Source organism: Macrotis lagotis, chromosome 1 (genome assembly GCF_037893015.1).
Source record: "Macrotis lagotis isolate mMagLag1 chromosome 1, bilby.v1.9.chrom.fasta, whole genome shotgun sequence".
Classification (NCBI taxonomy): Eukaryota; Metazoa; Chordata; class Mammalia; order Peramelemorphia; family Peramelidae; genus Macrotis; species Macrotis lagotis.
This window is the reverse complement of record NC_133658.1, coordinates 286,909,345-286,931,694: the sequence shown is the minus strand read 5'-3', so window position 1 is coordinate 286,931,694 and position 22,350 is coordinate 286,909,345. Positions and strand designations below refer to the sequence as shown.

The window sequence follows — 22,350 nt, the reverse complement described above, 5'->3', positions numbered from 1 at the left end:
GGCTTAGGACGTCTGGCGCCTGCGCCGGAAGGAGCGGATGTGCCTTCCCGGCAGCCCCCGAGCATTTCCATAGCACCTTCCACTTGTGCGGTTGTGTACGATTAAGGGCTAGGTGTCACTCGAAGACTCGCACGCATTTGAGATGTGTTTAGTGTAAGTACAGGTCTCCAGTGCAGAGTTCTGGCCTGGAGGTGCCTGTGTTCATGGAAACGTAAATATGTAAGTCTGTGGTAGAGGGACATAGTTGTCTCCGTGTTCTCTCCGGTTGGATTGTTCGCTCCTTGAGGGCGGACACACAGATAGATGAGACATTCAGTCCCTGACTGAAGCCGTATCCGACCTCCCTGACTGAACCTTCCCCACTTCGCTTCTCAGGTGCTTCCACTCCCAACCCCAGCCCCATTATCCCGCGTCTTTTTTGTTAATGCAGCTGTGGAGGGTATTGAATTTGTGGTTTCATAGATACGAGGAGCTCAAGTTGAGAAACTTCCTGAACTAATGAGTATCTACACTTGTTCTGCGACTTATAACCTAGAGCAGAACTGTCCAAAATGCAGCCAGGCAGGGCAATTTTATGTGGGTTTTACTGAATGTTTTAGCAAAAAAAAAAAAACTTTACCAAAATGGCAAATCGAAATATATTGCCTATTGTTCCAATGAAAACTTAAAAGTAAGCTTGGACAACCCTTTCCTAGTTACCTGCAGGCACAGAGAAATGACTCGCCCAATCTCACATAACTAGTATGTCAGAGGCAGGATTTGAAACCCAGGTCTTCCTATCTTAGAGTAACTACCTCTACTTTGTGTATGCCTAAGTCTTTTCTCTATGATCAAGCAGAGTGAGGAGCAGTCAGATAGGTAGGAGCGCTCCCTCCCAAAATGGAAGATAGTATCTAGTAAAAGTGGGTGGTCAACAGTAGCAAAAGAAAATTCCAGAAACTGAGGCACTGTGATACAAATAGAAAATCCAGACTGTCCATCCCCTCAAACTTGCATTCTACTAGTCTGACAGGAAACAAGAAAAAGTATTAATCATTTGACACGTACAGGCTAACCAGGCTAAGAAGGTGATGGCAGTGGTCCCCCAAGTGGTGGCCAAGACTTAACAACTAAGGAGTTAAGAGACTGATAAGTATATGGATTGAAAAAGGAATGTTAAGGGGCAGCTAGGTGGTGCAGTGGATAAAGCACCAGCCCTGGAGTCAGGAGTACCTGGGTTCAAATCCGGTCTCAGACACTTAATAATTACCTAGCTGTGTGGCCTTGGGCAAGCCACTTAACCCCATTTGCCTTGCAAAATCCTAAAAAAGAAAGGAAAAAGGACCGTTAGATCAAAACCAAAACCATAAACTTGGGAGAGGGAAGTTTTAGTTTGAGTTCTGAGTTGACAAACCAAAACCATAAACTTGGGAGAGGGAAGTTTTAGTTTGAGTTCTGAGTTGACAAAAGGTTGCTGTGGGAGAGGAACCTAGATATTAGAAAGTCACTCAACTACTTAAATCAACAAAGCAACTAGCAATTATTATATTTCATTCATTGGAATATCCTTGATATTTATATCTGTGGAGATAAATTAGTTTTTTTTTTATTCCAATGACATTGGCCCAAGGACCAATGACATTTATCATCAACATGATGATCCCACTAAGAAGTGGTCATTCTAAATTAAGTTCTTTCCCATTTTTCCATGGGTCACTCTAAAAAAGCAGACCTCTCAAGGAAAACAAAATTTCCCTTTTCTGTCCTGTAACCCTTAGCCTATAATGTGATCAGTACCTGTGGCTGTTTTGGATAATAGCTTCATGATTTGCTTCATTATGGAAGAAGGTGGGATAGAATTCACATACTCAGAGTTAAGTCTTGGTTACCACTTGGGAGACCACTGCCTTCACCTTCTTAGCCTGGTTATGTACATGTCAAATGATTAATACTCTTTCTCCTTTATTGTCAGACTAAAAGAATGCAATTTTTAGGGGACGGACAGTCTGGATTTTCTATTTGTATCCCAGTGCCTCAGTTTCTGGTATACAATTGCTACTTAATAAAATGCTGGTTAATTACTTGAGAGGTAGGTCACAGGCATGATTTTCCCCAGATCTAGGATATTGATTATCTAAGTGTTCCTTATTTATTTTCCTCATCTGACTGTTGGTTAACTTTTTTTAATTAAGAGAAAAATTCTTTGTACTCATGGTTATTTTATAGTCTGGTTAGTGAGACAAGACCCATCATCCAAAGAATAAGGGAAATCAATCTTGTTCCTTCTTCAGACCTCTAGGATTGCTGGAGCTAGGTTCCAGTCCTGATTGTTACTCACTTGTGACCCCAGACAAGCTGTCTGGGTCCCACTTTGGAAAAATAAGGGGCTTACATTGAATTTAGTCAGTGAGCTCAAGCTTCCTTCTAGTTCTGACATTCTATGTTCAATGTTTTTCTTTAGAACCACCTCCTGCTTTACATCATCCAAATACAAGCTCCTTGAGGAGAGATCTTTTTACTCCTAATCCCTATTAGCATTTGGTGCCAGTAGGCACTTATTTATAATAAATGCTTGTCATCTTACAGCTGACTAAGAGCTGCCCATCTTTCTCCATCAGGTGATACAGTGGGGAGGAGTTACTTTCTTTTCTGTCCCCCCTCAAGATCTGGGCCTTGGATTCTCAGATGTTAGGGGACCAGCAGCCAGCTTCTTCAACCTGTGAGTTCACACATAAGTGGGGACTGAGAAGAGAAACAAGTTACCAAAGCTTCATGATTTATTTATTCAAGTCTAGGTACAAAAATAAAGAGAATCATTTTGGGAAATGGTAAATTACAGTGTAATCCCTTCCCTCTGTTCACCTGAGCTCCAGGGAACAACATTTCAAGAAGTCACCTTTAATACAGAACTTGCATGAAAAGGTGACTCTAAGTCAAAGTATTTCTCTTGTGAGATAAAGGTGCACTGGGCAACATTTGGTTCACTTACAGAGGCTAAATCTGCCAACAAACATCAGTTTTTAATGTGGCTACTGTGGGTTCTGCTTAACTTAATACCACATTCCTTCTATATCTACTTAGAAATCCAAGCATATGGTCCTTCCCCATAATCAATCAATCTCTCTCTCTCTCTCTCTCACACACACACACACACACACACATTCTCTCTTTCTCTTATTCTTCTGAATGTAAGATGAAATCCAGAGCCATCATCTTCCTCTTAGTTCTAATGTCCCCAAATGGGTCACAGTGGAGGCAGAGGACGATTTCATGAAGAGCAGTCCCCTGGGACTTTCCTGACTTAAAATGTTGGGCTCTATATAATACAAGACTCAGGGCTAACAAATTCCCCAAGTCCCTCACATAATGTCTACAGTCATGCTCTAATTTCAAGAATATATTGTCTTTCACCAAAGAAAGGTTAGGCCCAGGAAAAGGAAGTGAGGTTTAGTGGATGGCCTGGGCCCCTGGGATTTATCCCTGCAGCTAAAGGAGAGGTGAACAAAGGGAAGGAAGACTCAGACTGAAATACTAACGTGTTGCTCTCCAAGTGGCAGCTCGTGCCCACAGGGGCAGCTGTAGGCTGTGGTAGTAGCTGAAGTCAGCAGCAAGCACCCTTGACAGCATCACAACGGGCTCCTGTCAGGCATGCTCCGTGGGCCCTGAGCCAGGCCCATTGACGTGAGGGAGCACTGGTGTGGGCCCCTGCCCAGGGGCCGTGCCAGGCTCTGCAGGAGACACTAGCAGAGGTGCTGAGAGGCCATCAGGGGAGAATGAGGTGAGGTCCTGCCTCCAGTAGGCTTCACACAGGGGCAGATCAATAGTGTCGCAAAGACTGTAGCTTTTCCATAGCCAAAAAAAACCCCAGGAAGAAAGACAGCAGGAGCAGGGAGAGGTGTGAAGGCAAGGGAAAAGGGGATAAAAGGGAAAAAAAAAAAGCAAGACAGAAGCAGAGCATTTAGAAAACAGTACCAATCCTCAAAAGAAATCCCTACCCACCCAAACTTGACTTACCACTCCCTAATTCCCAGATCTCTGCCTTCATGGAATGGTCTCACCCTAAGCAAACCTGATTATAAGACATTCAGGATCAGTATAGAACAGGATAATTATCTGCTAAAAAAGAAAAGACTTTTGCAGGATCCTTTAAAAGAGGTTAGTTCTCCTCTACCTTGAAAATAGGATCACAATCACACAGGTATTCATTAATTCACATCTATCTGTTCATTGTTTTGCATGTGTCTGTCAGTATTTTTAACTGTCTTTCTGGGTCCAGGAAAGAAGTGTGATACAATTTTTAAAAAAAGCCAGAAGCCCTAATTTGGATACTTACTAACTCTAACCTCAAGGGCAGGCCCCTGGGCTTCTGTTTCCTCCCCTGTGAAAAGTGGCGGGTTGAACCAGGTGGCCTCATGGAAGACCATCCTGGTTGAGAGTTTAGACCCTACAAGGTTTTTGACTCTCAATCTAGGCTCCTATCACTTCTCTGAAGCATGGATCACCTGTGTGAGAGATTTTTGCAAGCTCAACAAAGCAAAGACCTTCCATTTATACTACTGCACAACCAGTTAAAATGATAGCTCCATTTGAAAGAGGTCAATAGTTTCTGCTACAGCTCTGAAGCAGCAAAAATCTGAATGAGAATGAAACTGAATTCCCCAGGTTGGGGGGGGGGGGTGGAAGATTTCTGCTGGATTTTAAAAGATTCAGCCACAATCCAACACACCTCTCGGGGCTCTTACATCTAAATATTTGGACTCAATACATGTGGCAAGTCTGGCAGCTAGATGATTCAGTGGATAGAGAGCTAGAGACAAGACCTGAGTCCAAATCTGGCCCTAGATATTTACTAGCTGTGAGACTCTGACCAAGTCATCTAACTTCTGCTTGCTTCTGGAGAAGGAAATGGCAAACCACTTTAGTATCCTTGCCAAGAAAACCCCATGGACACTATTGGTATGCTATGGTACACAGGGTCAGGAAGAACAGACTTGACTGTATGACAACAATAAAGGCCTGGTTGACTTTAGGGAAGTAAATAACCAAAAAAAAAAAAACTCAGGGCTTCAGTTTCCTTATGTGCAAAATGGAAGGAAAGAGGCTGAATGCTCTCAAAGTCCCTTTCATCAGGGGGGTCAAAAACAAAATTTCTTGGTCCCAGTTTTATGATAAGATAGTCATAACTCCAAATGATCAATGGCTATCATTCATTAAGTTCTCAGAACATTTTTATTTTAACTGGATGTTTTATTGCCCTGAACTCTTGCTATTTGGGCATGAAATCTAGTCTAGATGTCATCACATCTGACCCTCCAATATACATCCTCAAACCTGGTAATTTCCACCAGATTCTGAGTGATATGACCCTGGATTCAGCTGTTGGGGGGGGGAAGGGGGGACCAAACCAGGTGCTGTTTCTGAAGGGATAAACTAACTGATCCCTTTCCCAAGCTTCCTTAACTCTTGGATACTGTTTTCCCTTAATCTAGACCTCATCTGGCTCCCCAATTCTGGAAGTCCATTATAGACATGGAGCAGAAGAGGTGGCCTGGGGGAAAAAAACAAACAATAGGGAGAGACGGCAAAGTGGGTGCAAGAAAGCAGGAGGAGGGAAAAGAACACAGTAGGGATGGTATAATTAGCAGCTCATATGGAGAAAAACATTTGAAGAGGTGCTTGGTGTCCCAGTTTGCTTACAGTGAAAACTTTATTTACATGGGAATGGGGTCAGAGGAATGGAAATTGAATAAAGAAAGATAAGATTAAATATATAACAAGATGGAGACAACTAACAGTTTCAAAATCATCACCATTATCATCATCATCATCAATCTGCCCCCTTAGAATTGTCATACAGGGTGCATGGTAGGACAAGGTATGTAAGAATCACCATTTCCAACACTGGACTTACCCACTTAGCCAAGTTTATCCTTACCACCCCTACCATGACCACCCCCCACATTAAGGCACTCTAGGATTTCAAGGAACAGATCTGAGGCAATTTCTGCTTCAGGAGATAGGGAGGAAAGATGGGACAGGTCAGGTTTAAAGCACTTGAGAATCTGAGCTGAGGTCATTTTATCAGGTAGTATGGCAAATTAGGGAAAAGGACAGCAAATCTGACTGAACACTTAACATTAGGATGAGGAGGAAGGGAGATGCCTAATGGAAAGAATACTAGTTTAGGAGTCAGGACCTGAATTCTAGTCTTGGTCCTGCCACTCACTGGGTATGTGAGTCATTTACTTGTCTGGGGGTCAGTTTCTTCTCCTGAGACAACAAGGGAGCTTGAGTAGCCTCTTTCTAAAGTTCTAAAGATCCCTTCTAGCTTGGGCATTCTATGAATCTATGATGTCATAATCATTTGATCCCCTGATTCCAGGTCATGGAGTTCTTCCCACAAAGGAAAATCTACTCTTCATTCTCAGGGGCTTAACAAAGGAATTTCACCTGCCCAGAATCTGTGTAATATAAAGCATCTGTGAAAAATAAGAACAGAGAGATATACTACAGGAAAGTCCCTTTTTTCAGGGGAACAGGTGAAAGAATTAAAACTGGACAAGGATCCTGAGAATTCAGGAGGTGGGAAGAGGTGGAATAAAAAGCTTGGCATGGGATGATAGCTGTGGTGCTCTATTGCTAAACATCTCTACCTCTAAAAGTGCTTCTCATTTTCCATTTCAAGTATTAAAATGATACAGGGCAATTAAGAGGTGGGATGAAACTGAGCCTCCTCAGGAAAATAAGTCTTAAGGAGGCTCAACTACACATTTAAAATTCATAGCCAGATCTGGTCTTTGACCCTCTCCAAACCAGGTTCACAAGCCTCTTTGGTCCAAAAATGAGCATTTTAAAGGCACTGTTAGGTCCAAAGGGGCAAAAGGAAGCATGATGCCATCTAGAGAGAAATCTGAAGATTCATCAGCTTTGTGTCTACTGAGCACAGAGAAACAATTTATTTTTTCTCCTTTGGCCTCAGTAAAATAAGATTGAGCTAGACAGGGAGGTGGGAAGGAGTGTGCAGAAGAGGTGGAATGGAGCAGGGCTTTAACCTGGGGTCCATTAACTGTGGAAATATGGGGAGGGGGCCTGTGAATTTAAATAGCATAAAATTTACATCTCTCTTCACTAGCTTATAACTTGAATTTAGCATTTCTTCTATTATTTGAAAACAATGTTTTGAGAAGTGGGCCATGGGCTTCACCAGACTGCAACAAAAAAGTCCATGGCCTCGCACCCCCCAAAAAAATTTAAAAAGGTGAATAACTCCTTTTAAGGCCTTTTCCCGTTCTGACTTCTGAAGACTTTTAACAGAGAATTCCAAAAATAGATATTCCCAAAGTTGTAGAGATTGAGCTTTGAAATGTTTGGAAATCTTTCCACTGTTATTCTCAGCTTCACCCTGAATCCAATCTGTCTCCTTGACAGATTTATTTCAGGCTAATGTTAAAATTGGTCTTTGTTCCCTGGACACCTATGTGCTACTAGTGCTAAGAGCAATCAGCCTACAATCAAAGAGAAAACATTTAAATGCACAACACAGTAGCAACTGAAATAGTAGAGAATCAGCATGTGCTACTTTCTCAGAGAGGCTGATGTATAAAGGCTACTTAGTGTTTTATGAGCCTCAAGAGACACAGATTTTATTCCTTAGTCAAATTTCCTTTCCTTCTGTGACTTCAGTTTTGCAATCTATAAATAGGTTGTTTGAAATGAGATTGAAGCTCTGTCCCTCCCAATTCTGACACTTTGAAGATTCTAGGTCCATTCACTGGGAAATCACCAAAGCAAAAAAAGTAGATTTTCAGAAACCTACAGTAGGTACAATGCTCTAGTCCAGACATCTTTGTTCTGAGATTAGTTATTCTGGGACAGAAGTACCCACATCCATAGTTCAGCCTCCACTTTGGCATTATTGACATCCCTAGAGAAAGTGGGTACCCGGGTCACCAAAGAAGAGATCAATTTTTCTTTTATGGGGTGGCTTTCACAGAACTCCCAGGTAAGAGATCATCTCATGAGGGTGAAAAAACCCCACAAAAGTCAAGAAAGCCAGTAACCTGGGGAAGCACAGTTGTAGGAAGGGTCAAAGGCTTCCTCCTGAGCCACTGATTTGGCCAGCTCTCCTGCTGCCTGCTCCCTGGGAGAGGCTGATGAAGAAAGGAAGAGGAGGCAGTTTCACAAGCTTCTGGAGTACAGAGCCCTATTTGTACCTGGACGAGTAATACTCCTCCTCCAACTCGTACAAGTCAATGGAAATCTCATCCCGCAGGGAAATGAGCTTCTTGTCACACTCATCCTGCAAACCCCGAAGCTGCTGGTTACGCTGATCGATGGCTTCATTCACAGAGGGAAAGTCATTGAGGATGAGAAATTGCTTGAGGTCAGAGACAAGCTTCATCAGGGACTCCCCGGCTCGGACCTTGGCAATGTTAATAGATAAGATAGGAAATGGGGTTTAAGGAGGCTGGGAAAGTAGCAATTTGGGGATAGGACAGAGATCTCCCTTCAGAATTATTTCCACAAAGGAAAAGATCAAATACCACCTTCTGCATGAAGCCTTTTCTGATTCCCCTTAGCCACTAGTATCTCCCTCACCAAAATTTACCTGGCAAAAACCTTTGTTTTCAATGTACTAACATATATATATGTGTGTGTACATGTGGGTATGGTCATGTGTGGTTTCTTCCAATAGAGAAGACATTCCTTCATTTTTATTTTTCCATCCCTAGCGCCTAGGATCAGCTTAGGTGTTTAATAAGGGATAGATTGACCACAGATGTGTCTGGTGCCCAAACCCTTCATCTCTTTCTAGCCAATTTAGAGCCCTTAAAAATGGGGGAATTAAGAATAGACTTCACATACTTAGTCTTCTGTGTGGTAAAGTTGTCCCCCATAAACAGAGAAGGAAGTTCTGAACAAGGCAATGTTTCCATATGAGTTTGCAAATTTACTCTGTAATGATAATCCCCTTTTAACCTCTGACTTTCTAATAACTACAACAACTTTAATTATTTGAACCTCACATGGGAAAATTCCATATACTACCCCTCCTTCCTGATCTTGCCCCTCTTGAATCACAAAATTTCAAGACAAAAGAGATCTTATGAATAACAAAAGAAGCTTTTAGCACCACCTATCAAAGAAATAACATTCTAGGGATTACCATTGCAGTCAGTTTTCATTTGTGGGGGTTTCTGGGTACAGGGGAAACACTGAGAAGGAAAATTGGTTTGGTTTTCATAGCTTCTTCACAATCTACACAACGATGGCTAGAACCATTTTCACCTGAATAGGGGGACCTTGGCTTTCTTTTCTAGAAGTCTTTGCTCACAATGTTTCCTACAGATGTCCCTTCCCAACCCCCTTCAACCTATGAGGCCTCTGTTATATTTTTAAATTTTTCTTCCTATGACAAACTAAACAAAGGTCAGTAAACAAATTGTGGTATATGAATGTGTTGGAGTACTATTGTTCTATAAGAAATCATGAGCAGCAGGACTTCAGAAAAGCCTGAAGACTTGCAAAAACTGTTGCTGAGTGAAGAACCAGAAGAATATTGTACACATTAACAGCAACATGATGTGAAGAACTATGATAGACTTGCACTTATCAGCAGTACAAAGATCAAAGATAATCTGAAGGACTTGTGATGGAAAATATCATCCATATCCAGAGAAGGATGAATGTAAACCAAAATATACTATTTTCAATTTTTAAAATTTGTTTTATGTTTTTCTCCCCTCATGGTTTTTTCTTTTTTGTTCTGATTCTTCTTTCACACGTGATTAACATGGAAATATGTTTAACATAGTTATTCAATGTATAACCTATATTATATTATTCACAGTCAAGGGAATAGAGGGAAAGGAGAGACAGAAAAATGTGGAACTCAAAATCTTAAAAAAATGAATGTTGAAAACTATCATTGCATGTAGTTGAAAAATAAATTTATTATTTTAAAAAGTGCTTAATAAAGATCTAATATGAGATTTGAGGATATTTTCTTTTTTATCCTTTAGATGACCTTTTTTGGGCACTGATTGTAAGGGGCACAAGTATTTCCTTTGAACATGGTGAGAAGGTTGAAGACAACCAACTGCATGACTCAAATTCAGACTTTGGATTGGGGAGTGCGAGATGATGGAAAAGAAACAGAACCCAAGTTTAGGTATGGCCTACAGGAAGCAAGCAAAATGTGTGTTGCTGTTGCCTGCCCTTCAAAGCAAGCCATGGAAGAGGGAGAGAGAAGAAAGAACAAAGCTTACTTACAATATTGGCAGCTCTCACATGCATTTCATAATTGTCCTGCTCACCCTGAGTTGCCCGGGATACCTGAGTTTCATCTTCAATCTAAAGGAGAAACAAGAACAATGTCAAATAACTCTTGGAACCTAACTGGGATTTGGGGGGAGGAACGACAAAAGAAAAGGAACCAGAGGCATATAAAAAGAGCAAGAGACTCATGGGCCCCATGAAGGTAGTGTTATCTTTCTCCCCACTCCAAGACTTCTGGATTAAGAAGGAAAGTTATCACCCCTCCATCACCACCTTATAGCACAAGGTCAGGTAAAGTCAATCTGATCCTGGGCATTACCTCCCTACAGAAAGGAGAAGTAGGAAAGAAAGGAAAAGCTGAGTGTAGGAGAACTAAAATATTATGATATGATCCAAAGAGGAGAAAGGGGGGACAGGCAGAAAAGGAAGACAAGATTTCATTTCCTAAGCAGTTGTTCTAATATTGATGATGTTGATAGTAATATGATTATAATAATACAACAATCACATAATATTCTATGTACTTTTGAATTGGGGTGAAGATAATTCAGTTTAACCAAAAATAAATGTGGCTTAAATCAGATAAAAATGCAACTGGGAAATATTTAATAGAATAAATAGAAATTCAATAAGACATAAATAACAGTACTATGTGATTCTTATAAATGGTTTAGTGGCCTCCTATTTGAATTTGACACCACTGTTCATGACAACTCTCAAGAGCTATAATTTTCAAAGAAGTTGCTGATCTGCATAGGCAGAGGCATTTCCCTTTCTGGGGAATACCATAAATATCAATGCAATCACTGCTCCAGTCCCTATTTCTATTCTATTTCTATTATAAGGACTAAAACAAAAAACAAAAACCTCATGCTCACCAAATCTTGGCAACACAAATATGGAAGGAATAGCTTTAATGTTGGATGGCCAGAAAGCACTGAACTACCTGGTACTTTTTAATCCAAAGAAAAGGAAATTTAGGGAGAAATGAGAATAAATCTGTTCCCTATAATCTGTCAAGAGTAAAACTAGGAACAATAGGTAGAAATCACAGGGAGGCAGATTTCAGTTCCATATGTGGAACACAATGGAACAGGTGGCCAAGGGAGATATTAAGCACTCTGTCAAGTGAAGTATGATGGCAGTATGATGATTCCTTGTCAGAGATGTTGCTATTTTAGGGTTGGATTATCACCTGGTTCTAAGATTTCAATGATTCTCTGTCAATGTTAATTGATCCAGGATTTAATATTCTTGATATAACTGAAAATCACTGACAGGTTTTGGTTCTCCCTGTCAAAAGTTATCATCTTAGGGGTGGCTAGGTGGCACAGATAAAGCACTGGCCCCGGAGTCAGGAGTACCTGGGTTCAAATCCAGTCTCAGACACTTAATAATGACTTAGCTGTGTGGCCTTGGGAAAGCCACTTAACCCCATTTGCCTTGCAAAAAAAAAAAGTTATCATCTTCTATTGATTAGTATGTTAAGTATAATGAAGTTAATTATAATAATTTGGTTTCTCGAATTCTGTTTCATAGGCAAGCTCTGTTAGAATCCTACTTGGATGGTCACAAGTGATATCCTGTATGGTGGGCTTGTCCAGTCCCAAATCTCATTGTTTCATGAACCACCTGCCCACTTATGATATGTATAAAATATTTGGCTCCACAGCAGCAAGGAATGGAGTAATCCCATAATTTGCAAATCAGTTCCTTGCAAAGAAAATGATTAATAAACTGCTACTGATATACTGGCACTCTGTCTCTGACCTGCTCGGTAAAAACTTAAACATTCCTTACTTACCTTTCAACTCCTCTCATCTATACAGAAAGTAGGAAAGGAAAGAAACTTAAAACAACTCAATATTCCAAATCCCAACGCTCCAGAGGGACACCAATACTTTTAAATTCATGCCAGTCTTTGGCTCTGGATCAAGTTTTTGCTTTTGCCTTGCTGCCTCCTATGAAGTAAAATACACAAAGGTGAGAAGTTAGCTCCTTTACCTTTACTTACCCTGGCTGTCTTTATTATCTCAGTGAAATTATCCATGATCGACTTGATATCATCTTTCAGTCTCTTGTTGTAGGACTGAAGGAGGGTCTCTTTGCTCTGAGGGAGGACTCTTTGTTGGGCCATTGCATTATTCTAGTAAGATAAGGCAAAGAAATTATGTGTTACTGGAAGCAGCATGGTTTAGTGAATGGAGCACTGCACCTAGGAGACCTGAATTCAGATACAGCCTCAGATACATAGCATGTGACTGAATAAGATCCTTCCCCACTCTGGGAAGAACACTAGACTTGAAGTCAAAACACACCAGTGGCATTAACAGGCATTAAAAAGTTGTCATCTTGTAAGTACTGCATGAAAATAATGACTTGTAGCAGTGATTCTACAGGTGATGGCAACCTGGGTGAAAATTTTGCCTCTGACATCTACTAAGAGACTGACTCTAGGCAAACCTCAAACTCTCTGAGTCTTCCTTCACCTGTAAAATGAAGATAAACAATGAATGCTGTCCATCCTCCTCAGACAAAGAGCTGATGACATCTGAATAGAGATTGAAGATCTATCTTTATAACTTTATTTTTCTTGAGGTTTCTTTTTTTTTTGGAAGAGGTATATCTCACAACATATATATAACCCATATCAAATTGCTTGCTTTTTCTATGGTGATGGGTGTGAGGAAGAAGGAAAGGAGACAATTTGGATCTCAAAGTTTTTTGTTTCTTTTTTATTTTTTTTAGGTTTTTGCAAGGCAAATGGGGTTAAATGGCTTGCCCATGGCCACCCAGCTAGGTAATTACTAAGTGTCTGAGGTCGAATTAGAACTCAGATCCTCCTGACTCCAGGGCCGGTACTCTATCCACTGCACCACCCAGCCGCCCCAATCTCAAAGTTTTAAAAAATGAATACTGAATATTGTTTTTACATGTAATTGGGGAAAAAATGAAACATTAAATAATCTTTTTATGGGAATAATAACGTAGATAAGGTAGTGATGTCGAAAGACTCTAAGGTCTGGAGTCTGGAAGCTCAAATTTGGCTTCAGATATTTTGTAGCTAAGTGACCCTGAGCAAATCACTTAACCTTTGTTTGCTTCTCTGTAACATATGGATAATTGCACCTAGCTCAAATTGTTTGGAGAATCAAATGAAACAATATTAGTATTTATTAGTAATACTATCTCATTCTGTTGGACAATTGTCTGGCAGCCGGTCAGTGCTCGATAAACGGTTGCCCCTTCCCCCTTCAGTCTCTGCACCTGTAAAGTGGAGATAAGGTCAGTGTTTGCAATGGGCAGTCTGTCAGGGTTCCAGGAGGAAGGCACTGGGCAGCCCCGGCCGAGGCGGGCTGGGAGCAGGGGGCAGGGCGGGGCCACGGCCCGCCTTCACCGTCCGGCAGTAGCAGCTTGCCCGCAATCACCAGTCCCGTCACCAGGGCGCTCCATAAGCTGCCCCCCGCCCGTGTCCTCAGAGCGGCCCCGGGCGCCGGGGACACTCGGGGCCGGGGCCGGGGCGGGGGGCGGGGAGCGGGGCCGGGCGCGGCCTGGGGACGCTTCCGCGCGCCCCCGCGCCCGGGGAGCCGCCTCCAGAAGAGCCCGGGGACAGCGCGGGCAGCCAGGGCCGCCAGCGGGCGCAGAGACGGACGGACAAAACGAAAACGATGGCGCGGAGGCCGGGCTGCACGCTTCCGGGAACACTTACCTGGCCCCTCGCGAGCTGAAGCCGGGTCCGGCTGGGCCGGGCTGGGGTCCCTTTAAAAACTCAGCGGGGAGGGGCAGAGGAGGAGAAAGTTCTCCCTTTGGCCTTCAAGACCGCCCCCTTCCCACACACCCTCAGAAAAGAAAAGCAAATCTCGCGCGTGCGCAGACGCTCGCGAGACTGCCGCGTAATACATATTACCCACAATTCTCTTTTCTTCCTTTCTCGATTCGCCGGCCAAGATGGTGAGCTGTTGTGCCATTTCGCGGGTTCTCGGGTCTGTCTCTATCCATCTCCATCTACTCCCTTTACGGGCGGTAGCTGAGCAGCTTCGGCCTGAGCAAGCTTCAGGGGGTTCCTCCGCAGGATCTAGGCTTGCGGGATAAGGAAAGAAGCGACGGGGGCCGGCGGGAGGGCAAGGGGCGATTCGCGGGGTCAGGAAGGCCGCTGGGCTTGAGTCCGGACCCCGTGTCCAAGGGAGTTAGCCCTCACGGTGCTGGCAGTCGAGGGGCCCTTGAGTCCGGCGACCAGTCGGGTTGCACTGATTCCCCGAACTCAGTCGCCGGGATTCAGGGAGGTTGGATGGTGTTGCAGCCGCCCAAAGAATCGGGAAACGGGGCCTGAATCGTGGAGCGTTAGTACTTAACTGTCCGCCAGGAGACTGTCTTCTCTCGAGTTCTACTGGTGGAGAAACGCAGATCCAGTTGAATTCCTTAAGTCTCGTGGTTTGCTGCTGGAAAACCAGAAGCACTACAGTGGCTCTAGGCCAGGAGTCAGGTCAGGGAGACCCAAACCCGAGTTAAAATTCGACCTCAGATACGGTGACTGGGCAAGTTACTCACTTAACCTCTCTGCTTCTCTCATTCGACTCCTAAAAAAGTGGGGATAATTGCACATTTCTTGCAGGGTGTTTTGAGAATCAAATGGGATGTTTGTAAAACTCAGACACATGTAACTGCTTAGCCACCTTTTTCCTTCCTGGTGGTTTAGCCTAGTCTCTTAAAAAATCAAGCTTTTATTAAGCAGTAGGCTTTGGTAAACCTTGTTAAGCCGTATTAGAAGCCATTTCTATTCTAGTATTTTAAAGGTGAAATGAGGCCACAGATGTAAGAAGGATTTGAGCCTATGTCTTCTGATAACAAAATCAAGGATGTGTAGGAAAAGGTACAGCTGAGAGTGCTGACTTCTTGATAGCAGATTTATTGTTTTTAAAGCCCAAAGGGAAGAAGGCCAAGGGGAAGAAGGTGGCTCCGGCCCCTGCTGTTGTGAAGAAGCAGGAGGCCAAGAAAGTGGTCAATCCTTTATTTGAGAAGCGGCCCAAGAACTTTGGTATTGGTGAGTGATGCTGACAATCTTATCAAATGTATTTTAGCACTGATTGTACCCTTAACCAAATATTTGAATGACCTACAAATACTATTGGGAATTTAGTTAAAGGCAAAAGGACAACTAAGTCCACCAAGAAATATAGTTGTGCAAATGATGGAAAAGAATATTTGCTATCTTGAATGATGGTGATGACATTTATAACCACCAAGATCACTGATGCACTCTTTTTGTCAATTAATACAAACCTAATGAGCATTGCAAGCTTCTCAACATTTTCTTCCTTAGGTCAGGACATTCAGCCTAAAAGAGACCTTACTCGATTTGTCAAATGGCCTCGATACATAAGACTGCAGCGGCAGAGGTCCATCCTTTATAAGCGTTTGAAAGTGCCACCAGCAATTAACCAGTTCACTCAAGCTTTGGATCGCCAGACAGGTAAAGATTAACTTCTAATTTGTCTATTCTTTTTAAAGATGCTGCTGGCAAATACGATAAATTTCAAGTTTTTAATATTTTGAAGGGTCACATTTTTAACACAAGTGTGCCTAAATTTACTTTAACTCATGGAAGGATATAATTTTGTATAGTTATAAGTGCTGGAGTTGAGTTATGTTCTTATCTCAGGATTAATATGACCTAAGGTCTGTTTTATTTTATCATGACTTAAATGTCATTAACTTTTGACATAACTAGAGGAATAGGAATATGTGCAAATGATGATTACGATATTTGCTATCTGAGTAGCGGTGATTACATACTTAACCACCAAGATCGCTGATGCACAAAATATAAGGAACATTGAAATAGTTGTTTTAAAATCAAAACCTTAACCAACATACTTATTTGTTTTATAGCTACTCAGCTCCTTAAACTGGCCCACAAGTACAGGCCTGAGACAAAGCAAGAGAAGAAGCAAAGGCTGTTGGCCCGTGCTGAACAAAAAGCTGCTGGCAAAGGAGATGTCCCCACTAAGAGACCACCTGTCCTCAGAGCAGGTAAATTAGTTCTTGTCTAAATTGGTTAAATAATAGATGAATGTTGGTCAAGCTGTTGCAATGATGTGTGAATTTCTTCACCTGAAATAACTGTAGATCAAATACACGAGCTTTTTAACCCTGAGCCATAGCTGAAGATCCAGTTTATTATTTTTGACCAAAGAGCTAGAAAATAACAGCAGCTATGAAGAACCCATGTAAACACTCCTGTTATGTTTTTTAGGTGTTAACACTGTTACTACTCTGGTAGAAAACAAAAAGGCACAGTTGGTAGTGATTGCACATGACGTGGACCCCATTGAGGTAAATTCTAAACTTGGGAAATTGTAAAAGATAAGGATTTGGTGTTCTTAAATTGAAATAGGCTGGGGTGGGTGGGTGTGTATTTGTGATCAGTCATATTAAAATGATAGTTGTTTAGTTCCCTAGAATGTTTTTAAGAGACTTGAGATCCTATAGTAAATGAGCTTTTGGCTTTTGCAGTGATGCATGAATTTCTTCACCTGAATTAATAAGGCATGAAGAATAAATATACGAGCTTTTTAACCCTGAGCAAATGCCAGAGGTGTTTCATTTTTATCTTGTGACTGACAAGTGCTCTAGACTTAATTATTCATATATCTTATATATCTTACAGCTAGTGGTCTTCCTTCCTGCTTTGTGCCGGAAAATGGGGGTTCCTTACTGTATTATCAAAGGTAAAGCCAGACTTGGGCGTTTAGTTCACAGAAAGACCTGCACAAGCATCGCCTTCACACAAGTTAATCCGTAAGTCTGTTTTGTTATTCAGTCACTTAACTTTAAATCTAAAAGGCTCTGTGGGGAATGAGTTTAAATTTGACCTACCCTAAAAGAGCCTATTTTACATGTCTGATTGCAATTAGCAACTAGCTAATTTGGGGAATTGCTGCCAAACCGGGGGGGGGGGGGGGGGGGGGGGTAGTTAGAAGATAAACTTTTGGGGCAGCTAGATGGCAGAGTGGATAGAGCACTGGCCTGGAGTCAGGAGGAGTTCAAATCTGGCCTCAGGCACAAAATAATTACCTAGCTGTGTGATCTTGGGCAAGTCACTTGACCCTGACCCCTTTGCCTTGCCCAAAAAAAGCTTTTATTCTGAACCTTTTGACAATGATGCAAAGAATTTCTTCGCCTGAAAGATCATGTAGTAATATTGACCCTGAGACAAAAGGTTCTGTATCTTTAAAAAAGTTAAGATAACACTGTTAAGGGGTTCTGTGATGTTAACTATTGTCTTTCTCAACAGTGAAGATAAGGGAGCCCTGGCAAAGCTGGTAGAAGCCATCAAAACCAATTACAATGATAGATATGATGAGGTAAGAACTAATTAAATTATACTGTGATCACCACATTCGTACACAGTGCTTATCTTTGATTATAAATCTTTGATAGGCTTTGAAATTCTTTCAAAGGGGGTGAAGGGAAGTATTTTTTAAATATGAGTAAAAGTTAAATTTTCTCTTGTCCTTTTCAGATCCGTCGGCACTGGGGTGGCAACGTTCTGGGTCCAAAATCAGTGGCTCGTATTGCCAAGCTGGAAAAAGCAAAAGCTAAGGAACTTGCAACTAAATTGGGTTAAATGTATGTTTGATTTTTCCCTACGTAAAAATAAAAACTTGAAACAAAAGTGTGATGGAGGGTGTCCTGTGATAAGTCACTATCAAAATCATAAAGATCTTTTTAAAGTTATTTGATCATAGATGCATAATGATCAGCTACTGGAGGTGGGGAGGACATGGTACCATCAGACCTGGACTTGAGTAAAGTCACTTTGGTAGTGGGAATTCAAATAAGATGTTGGAGTAGTAATACACATGATGACTAGGGTGGTATTTGTATCAAATGGGAGAGTAGAACTTCATTAGGCAGAGAAGGGAGCCTTTTATTAATTTTTAAAATATTTACAAATGTCTGCTAGGGTAGTCGAACAAACTTTTTAAACCACATGTAGGTTGTTGCTGCAGATAGTCCATACCTGGTTGGAAAGGCAAATAATAATTAGACCTGGTAAATCATGTTACAACATGTCTTATTTTTAAGCTCTACATAATTTAATTTACCAAGTAATGATGTACTGCATATGTTCATTCCTCAAGGTTATTCTTGTTTGGCCACCAATGGGCCCTCCTGGGATTGTGCTTTCTATAGACAGAAATAAACAAAACAGTATTTTGGATCTCAGCTGGGGACCAAGCTTGACTACTAAGCTATACTATCTGGCAATATAGCGATTTCTTCTAAGAACTGGGAAGGATCTTAGACCTCACTTAATTCAAGTCCTTTACTTCATACATACAAATGCATTGTTTAAGGGGAGACAACCCTAGCATATATAAATCTAGTAGTCTTTTTCTCCTCTAAAATTTAACTGGCCATACATAAGACTTTGTGCTCCTAGGCTTCCTACCTAGGGAAAGTGAAGAATTTTGATGATAATAATCAAGTGGTAAGTTAAAGTCTAAGAAGGAAAAGGTAAGCTGGAGAATAAAAGCCACCATACACCCCCAATTCCCAGATTCACAACATACTGAAGTTGGCATCAATAAATATGGGTTCAGCGCCTGTGATCTTTGCCATAGCCTCCAGGTCACGGTAGTGCCAGCGATTTTTCTCTGGCCTGTTTTCAGGGACAAAGGGCTTCCGAGTTTCTGTCAATCTCACCATTCCAATGAGTTCAATTTCATCCTCAATCTATTAAGAAAAAAAAGTCATCTTTTCCCAGACAACTTCAAATAGGCGTTTGAAATACAGGGTTCTGAGATAAATCCTCTTTCATGTAGTAAGGACAAACTTAGGTTCTTTACCTGGCCTTTCTGCCGAGTGTCGGGATTTATTTTTTTCCTGGGAACATATCCTCTATTCACTAGGATCGTGATCCTAAATTTTTTATAGAAGGAAAAAGTAGTGTTAAAGCTCCTTTGTGATCTGTTTTAGACTCTGGTGTTGAGGTCTAGAAGGCCAGATGCAACCTCATCTGATGATGCCTTAGATAATAAGTTTTAAATGGTGTCCCCATCTGCCACCTACTTTACCAAGAACTAGGCATTTCACCCTCCCATTTCCTCAGATCTAGTCATGACTCGGAGTTTTGGTGAATGCCTAGGTTAAAATCCCTGTTTTGTGTCTTGGACAGTTCCTTTTACTTTGTACTTCAAACAATTTGGATAAAATTACCTTTAGCCTTTCCAGCTCTTATGACAAAGTCAAAAGTCTACCATAAGTGCTGTTTAGAGATGGAATTGGCCTCAAACAATTTTTTGGATTCTCATAACCATTCCTGTTCATTGGTGATGATGAATTACAAACTGTTGACTCAATATGTCAGGATCATTTAGAAAGTGCCATTAAGCGTACAGTAGATAGAAAAATAGAGGTGTACTGCTTCCAGGACAACTGAATATGAACTTTCTGGTCATAGAGTTCTAAAATGGGAGGCTCATAGATGAGCCTTCCTATAAGGAAGTTAATTATAACCACACCTACAACTTCAGCTGGTTCTCAATTGGTTCAACTCACCCCAAATCTGTACAGTGGAAAGGAGTAACAACATTAGCACCACTTTCTATTGTGGAAGACATTTGGCCTGAATCCCAGGTCTCTCTTGCAGGGTCGACCATGGTTCGGGGCAAGATGTAGATTTCCTTGGAGTGGTCAAAATGCCCTCTGACCTTCACAGGCCTATACTCCAAGTCTTTCAGCTCCATTGGACTGTAGAGAAGGCAATAAAAAAAGCTTATTGGGATGGTTTCTGGCAAAACTGCCAGCCAAGGAATTTTTTGGTCACCTTTCTCCCTTACATGAAGATATTCTTTTTCTTTTTTGAGGCAATTGGGCTTAAGCAATTTGGCCTGGGTCACACAGCTAGTAAGTGCCTTAATCCTCATCTTATGGGGTCATGAAAGAAAAGGGAATAAAAGTCCTTTTATAGTAGTAGAGTGACTTAACATTAGGTCATCTAAGACAAATTTGGTGATTTTTACCAGTCAATGGAGCAGGAAGACTAACAAGGTATGGCATGGGGAGGCTATGCTACTCACTAGCTATGTCTTTACTTCTCTCTGGAGCTGAATATTTTTCATCTGTAAAACAAGTATAAGAATAGATAACTGAATCTTCTATGGGTTAGCATTAGGCCATAGAGCCTCAACATCTAATGGAATATAAGCTCTTACGTAGGTCTGATCAGGACCTAGAAGTAAGAGGGGAAGGATGACTACTCACTCTGCAGGTAGGGGGATAGGCTCAGCTGTAACTCTTGATTCCAGCTCTGCAATTAGCTTCAGCTTCCATTTCCGTCGCTGGACCTGTAACCAACCCATGTATACTTACATGAGTCCAGTGGAGCTAAGAGCTTTAGTAGTGTAAAGAAAGACATGTTCATCATTACCTGCCATGTTCCCAGGCCAAAGGTGGTCACAGGGATGAGGAGTAGGAACCACTTGTAAAGTGAGTCATCTTCTGACTTAGAAGTAGCTGTTGCTGTAGAGATGCTACATCTACTTGAATTCCAAACAGCCTCTGGAAGAAACCAACAGATTATAGTCTTATGTAGTCTTGGGAGTGTAATCTATACATTTCTCCTCCATCCCTGCTTTCAACCTCTTCCCAATTTGGAAGTCTCTGATATTTAAGAAATAAACTATAATCCAACTAATTCCTCTGAAACGGCAAAATGGAGTAAAGCTGAATTGGGGGAAGCCTGAGGACTAATAATCTCGACTGTCACTGACTAAAAGTACCGATTGTAACCTTTCCATGACCCATTTCTTCCACCTATATGGAAGAGATAAAACACCTATTTCATATAGGGAGCTCCCCAAAAAAAGGAAATTCTCCCTTAAGACTAAACATTTTTTTGGTTCATTGAGTATGATCTTAAAAGAGATTCATAAGCCAGTGTCAAACTCCTGCATGTGGATTCCCAGTGCAATGAAAAACAAATTAAAAATCTAATTGGAAAATATTTAGCAAAAAGGTAGCAATTCAAGATAGGTAATGTTAATTTGTGGTTTTCCAAGTCGATATGCAGCCTGCAGGGATCATTTCTATGAGTTTTACTCTAGTTCCCTAGGCCGGTGAGCTTGGGTGACTGGCCTAGGGTCACATTGCCAGTAACGCAACTGAGCCCTACTGGGAAAAAAATGCTTTATATTCTTAAAGTATTGTGCTGATTAGTATTTTTACTTATAGCGTATGTGAAAGTATCTTTAAACTTTTAGGGAACAGGGCCCAGTATTTAACAGATAAATACAAACCTGGCTTCAAGGTCAAAACCAATAGTTAGCAAAATATTCCTGTACATTGATGGTAACACTCCTGTTCCCACTAACTCCCAGTGATTTATACGTTTTCATACGTTGCATCTATTAGGCATCAATACGGACAGGAAGAGTCACAAAGACAGGTCAAGATCGAAACCTTTTTCGCAGAAGGGAACTTCTCCCCTAGGGTCCTGCCTTCTTATCTCAATGCTGAGGAAACTACTTCAGAGAAAGAGGCATCGCTGCAGTCAGAGCTGGCCGGGGATGGAGCTCAGCTCCCCGGCCGCCTCAGAAAACGCCCCGCGCCAGATTCCCTCCTCACCTGGGGGCCACTGGCCCAGGGGAGAGGCACCGAGGAAGCTACTTCGGAAAGGGCTACTCGGGTCCTGCGGGGAAAGGGGACACAGAGGGCTCAGGGAGCTCAGCCCCGACCGAGACCCAGCCCAGGCCCGCGACGAGCAGAATCGTGCGCCGCAGCTCGGGGGTAGCAGCCCCCTGCCCCCGGGAGAGCTGCGGGCCGCACCCGGGCTCAGGCGGGGCAGTGAGGTCGGGAGGCTCCCGTTCGCCGGGAGGCTCTGCCACGGCCCGGTCCCAGTCCCAGTCCCAAAGCGGGAAGGGCTCCTCCTCTGCCTCGTCCTCCCCGCCCTCACCAGGGCCTTGGGGACGCGCCGACTTGGGACTCCCTTCGAGCAAACCAGTCGGAGGAGAATCAGCCTGGCGGCCATGACAGCCGCGAAAACCACTTCCGAGGTCACTGGAAGCGGGGGGTGGCGGGGAAGAGACG

General features: G+C 42.2%; 3 protein-coding genes and 4 non-coding genes across 9 annotated transcripts; 5 read left to right on the top strand and 2 right to left on the bottom strand.

The window, feature by feature from the left end:
- Positions 1–73: 73 nt before the first annotated feature.
- Positions 74–14,113, bottom strand: MED22 (mediator complex subunit 22). 3 transcript variants are annotated; one of them, XM_074210788.1, is made up of 5 exons: positions 13,525–13,625; positions 12,272–12,403; positions 10,252–10,332; positions 8,193–8,401; positions 74–3,820 (listed from the first exon to the last, which is right to left on the bottom strand). In XM_074210788.1, the coding sequence occupies exons 2-5, from the start codon at positions 12,392–12,394 to the stop codon at positions 3,622–3,624; spliced, it is 612 nt and encodes a 203-aa protein (XP_074066889.1). In that variant the 5' UTR covers positions 12,395–12,403; positions 13,525–13,625; the 3' UTR covers positions 74–3,621. The 3 variants fall into 3 exon arrangements, with proteins under 3 accessions (XP_074066889.1, XP_074066888.1, XP_074066890.1); XM_074210787.1 differs by lacking the exon at positions 13,525–13,625 and adding an exon at positions 13,967–14,113 and having other exon boundaries at positions 86–3,820; XM_074210789.1 differs by lacking the exons at positions 74–3,820; positions 13,525–13,625 and adding an exon at positions 13,967–14,111 and having other exon boundaries at positions 3,827–8,401.
- Positions 14,114–14,122: 9 nt separating this feature from the next.
- Positions 14,123–17,932, top strand: RPL7A (ribosomal protein L7a). Its single transcript, XM_074210785.1, has 8 exons — positions 14,123–14,208; positions 15,178–15,298; positions 15,578–15,727; positions 16,147–16,287; positions 16,511–16,590; positions 16,925–17,055; positions 17,552–17,621; positions 17,780–17,932. Exons 1-8 carry the CDS (start codon positions 14,206–14,208, stop codon positions 17,882–17,884), a joined length of 801 nt encoding a protein of 266 aa, XP_074066886.1. The 5' UTR covers positions 14,123–14,205; the 3' UTR covers positions 17,885–17,932.
- Positions 15,438–15,513, top strand: LOC141510659 (small nucleolar RNA SNORD24). Its single transcript, XR_012475090.1, has one exon. It is a non-coding gene; the product is annotated as a small nucleolar RNA SNORD24 (small nucleolar RNA).
- LOC141510660 (small nucleolar RNA SNORD24) lies at positions 16,001–16,074 on the top strand. Its single transcript, XR_012475091.1, has one exon. It is a non-coding gene; the product is annotated as a small nucleolar RNA SNORD24 (small nucleolar RNA).
- Positions 16,343–16,416, top strand: LOC141510655 (small nucleolar RNA SNORD36). Its single transcript, XR_012475086.1, has one exon. It is a non-coding gene; the product is annotated as a small nucleolar RNA SNORD36 (small nucleolar RNA).
- LOC141510654 (small nucleolar RNA SNORD36) lies at positions 16,765–16,844 on the top strand. The gene has a single exon (XR_012475085.1). It is a non-coding gene; the product is annotated as a small nucleolar RNA SNORD36 (small nucleolar RNA).
- A 234-nt stretch (positions 17,933–18,166) lies between the features above and the next one.
- Positions 18,167–22,304, bottom strand: SURF1 (SURF1 cytochrome c oxidase assembly factor). Its single transcript, XM_074210783.1, has 9 exons — positions 22,217–22,304; positions 21,889–21,952; positions 20,693–20,823; positions 20,527–20,609; positions 19,822–20,013; positions 19,110–19,182; positions 18,834–18,996; positions 18,366–18,447; positions 18,167–18,280 (listed from the first exon to the last, which is right to left on the bottom strand). Exons 1-9 carry the CDS (start codon positions 22,289–22,291, stop codon positions 18,220–18,222), a joined length of 924 nt encoding a protein of 307 aa, XP_074066884.1. The 5' UTR covers positions 22,292–22,304; the 3' UTR covers positions 18,167–18,219.
- Positions 22,305–22,350: the final 46 nt, after the last annotated feature.

Coding starts and splice junctions, on each gene's coding strand:
- SURF1 (XM_074210783.1), bottom strand. CDS start 22,291: ATGGCCGCCAGGCTGATTCTCCTCCGACTGGTTTGCTCGAAGGGAGTC. Junction 18,997..19,109: donor ACACTCGGCAGAAAGGCCAG/GTAAAGAACCTA, acceptor TTTTCTTAATAG/ATTGAGGATGAAATTGAACT. Junction 18,448..18,833: donor ATTTATTGATGCCAACTTCA/GTATGTTGTGAA, acceptor TTCTGTCTATAG/AAAGCACAATCCCAGGAGGG.
- MED22 (XM_074210787.1), bottom strand. CDS start 12,394: ATGGCCCAACAAAGAGTCCTCCCTCAGAGCAAAGAGACCCTCCTTCAG. Junction 10,333..12,271: donor AGATAATAAAGACAGCCAGG/GTAAGTAAAGGT, acceptor TTTCTCCTTTAG/ATTGAAGATGAAACTCAGGT. Junction 3,821..8,192: donor GAGGAGTATTACTCGTCCAG/GTACAAATAGGG, acceptor GCTATGGAAAAG/CTACAGTCTTTGCGACACTA.
- RPL7A (XM_074210785.1), top strand. Junction 16,288..16,510: donor ACCACCTGTCCTCAGAGCAG/GTAAATTAGTTC, acceptor TATGTTTTTTAG/GTGTTAACACTGTTACTACT. Junction 17,622..17,779: donor ACAATGATAGATATGATGAG/GTAAGAACTAAT, acceptor TGTCCTTTTCAG/ATCCGTCGGCACTGGGGTGG.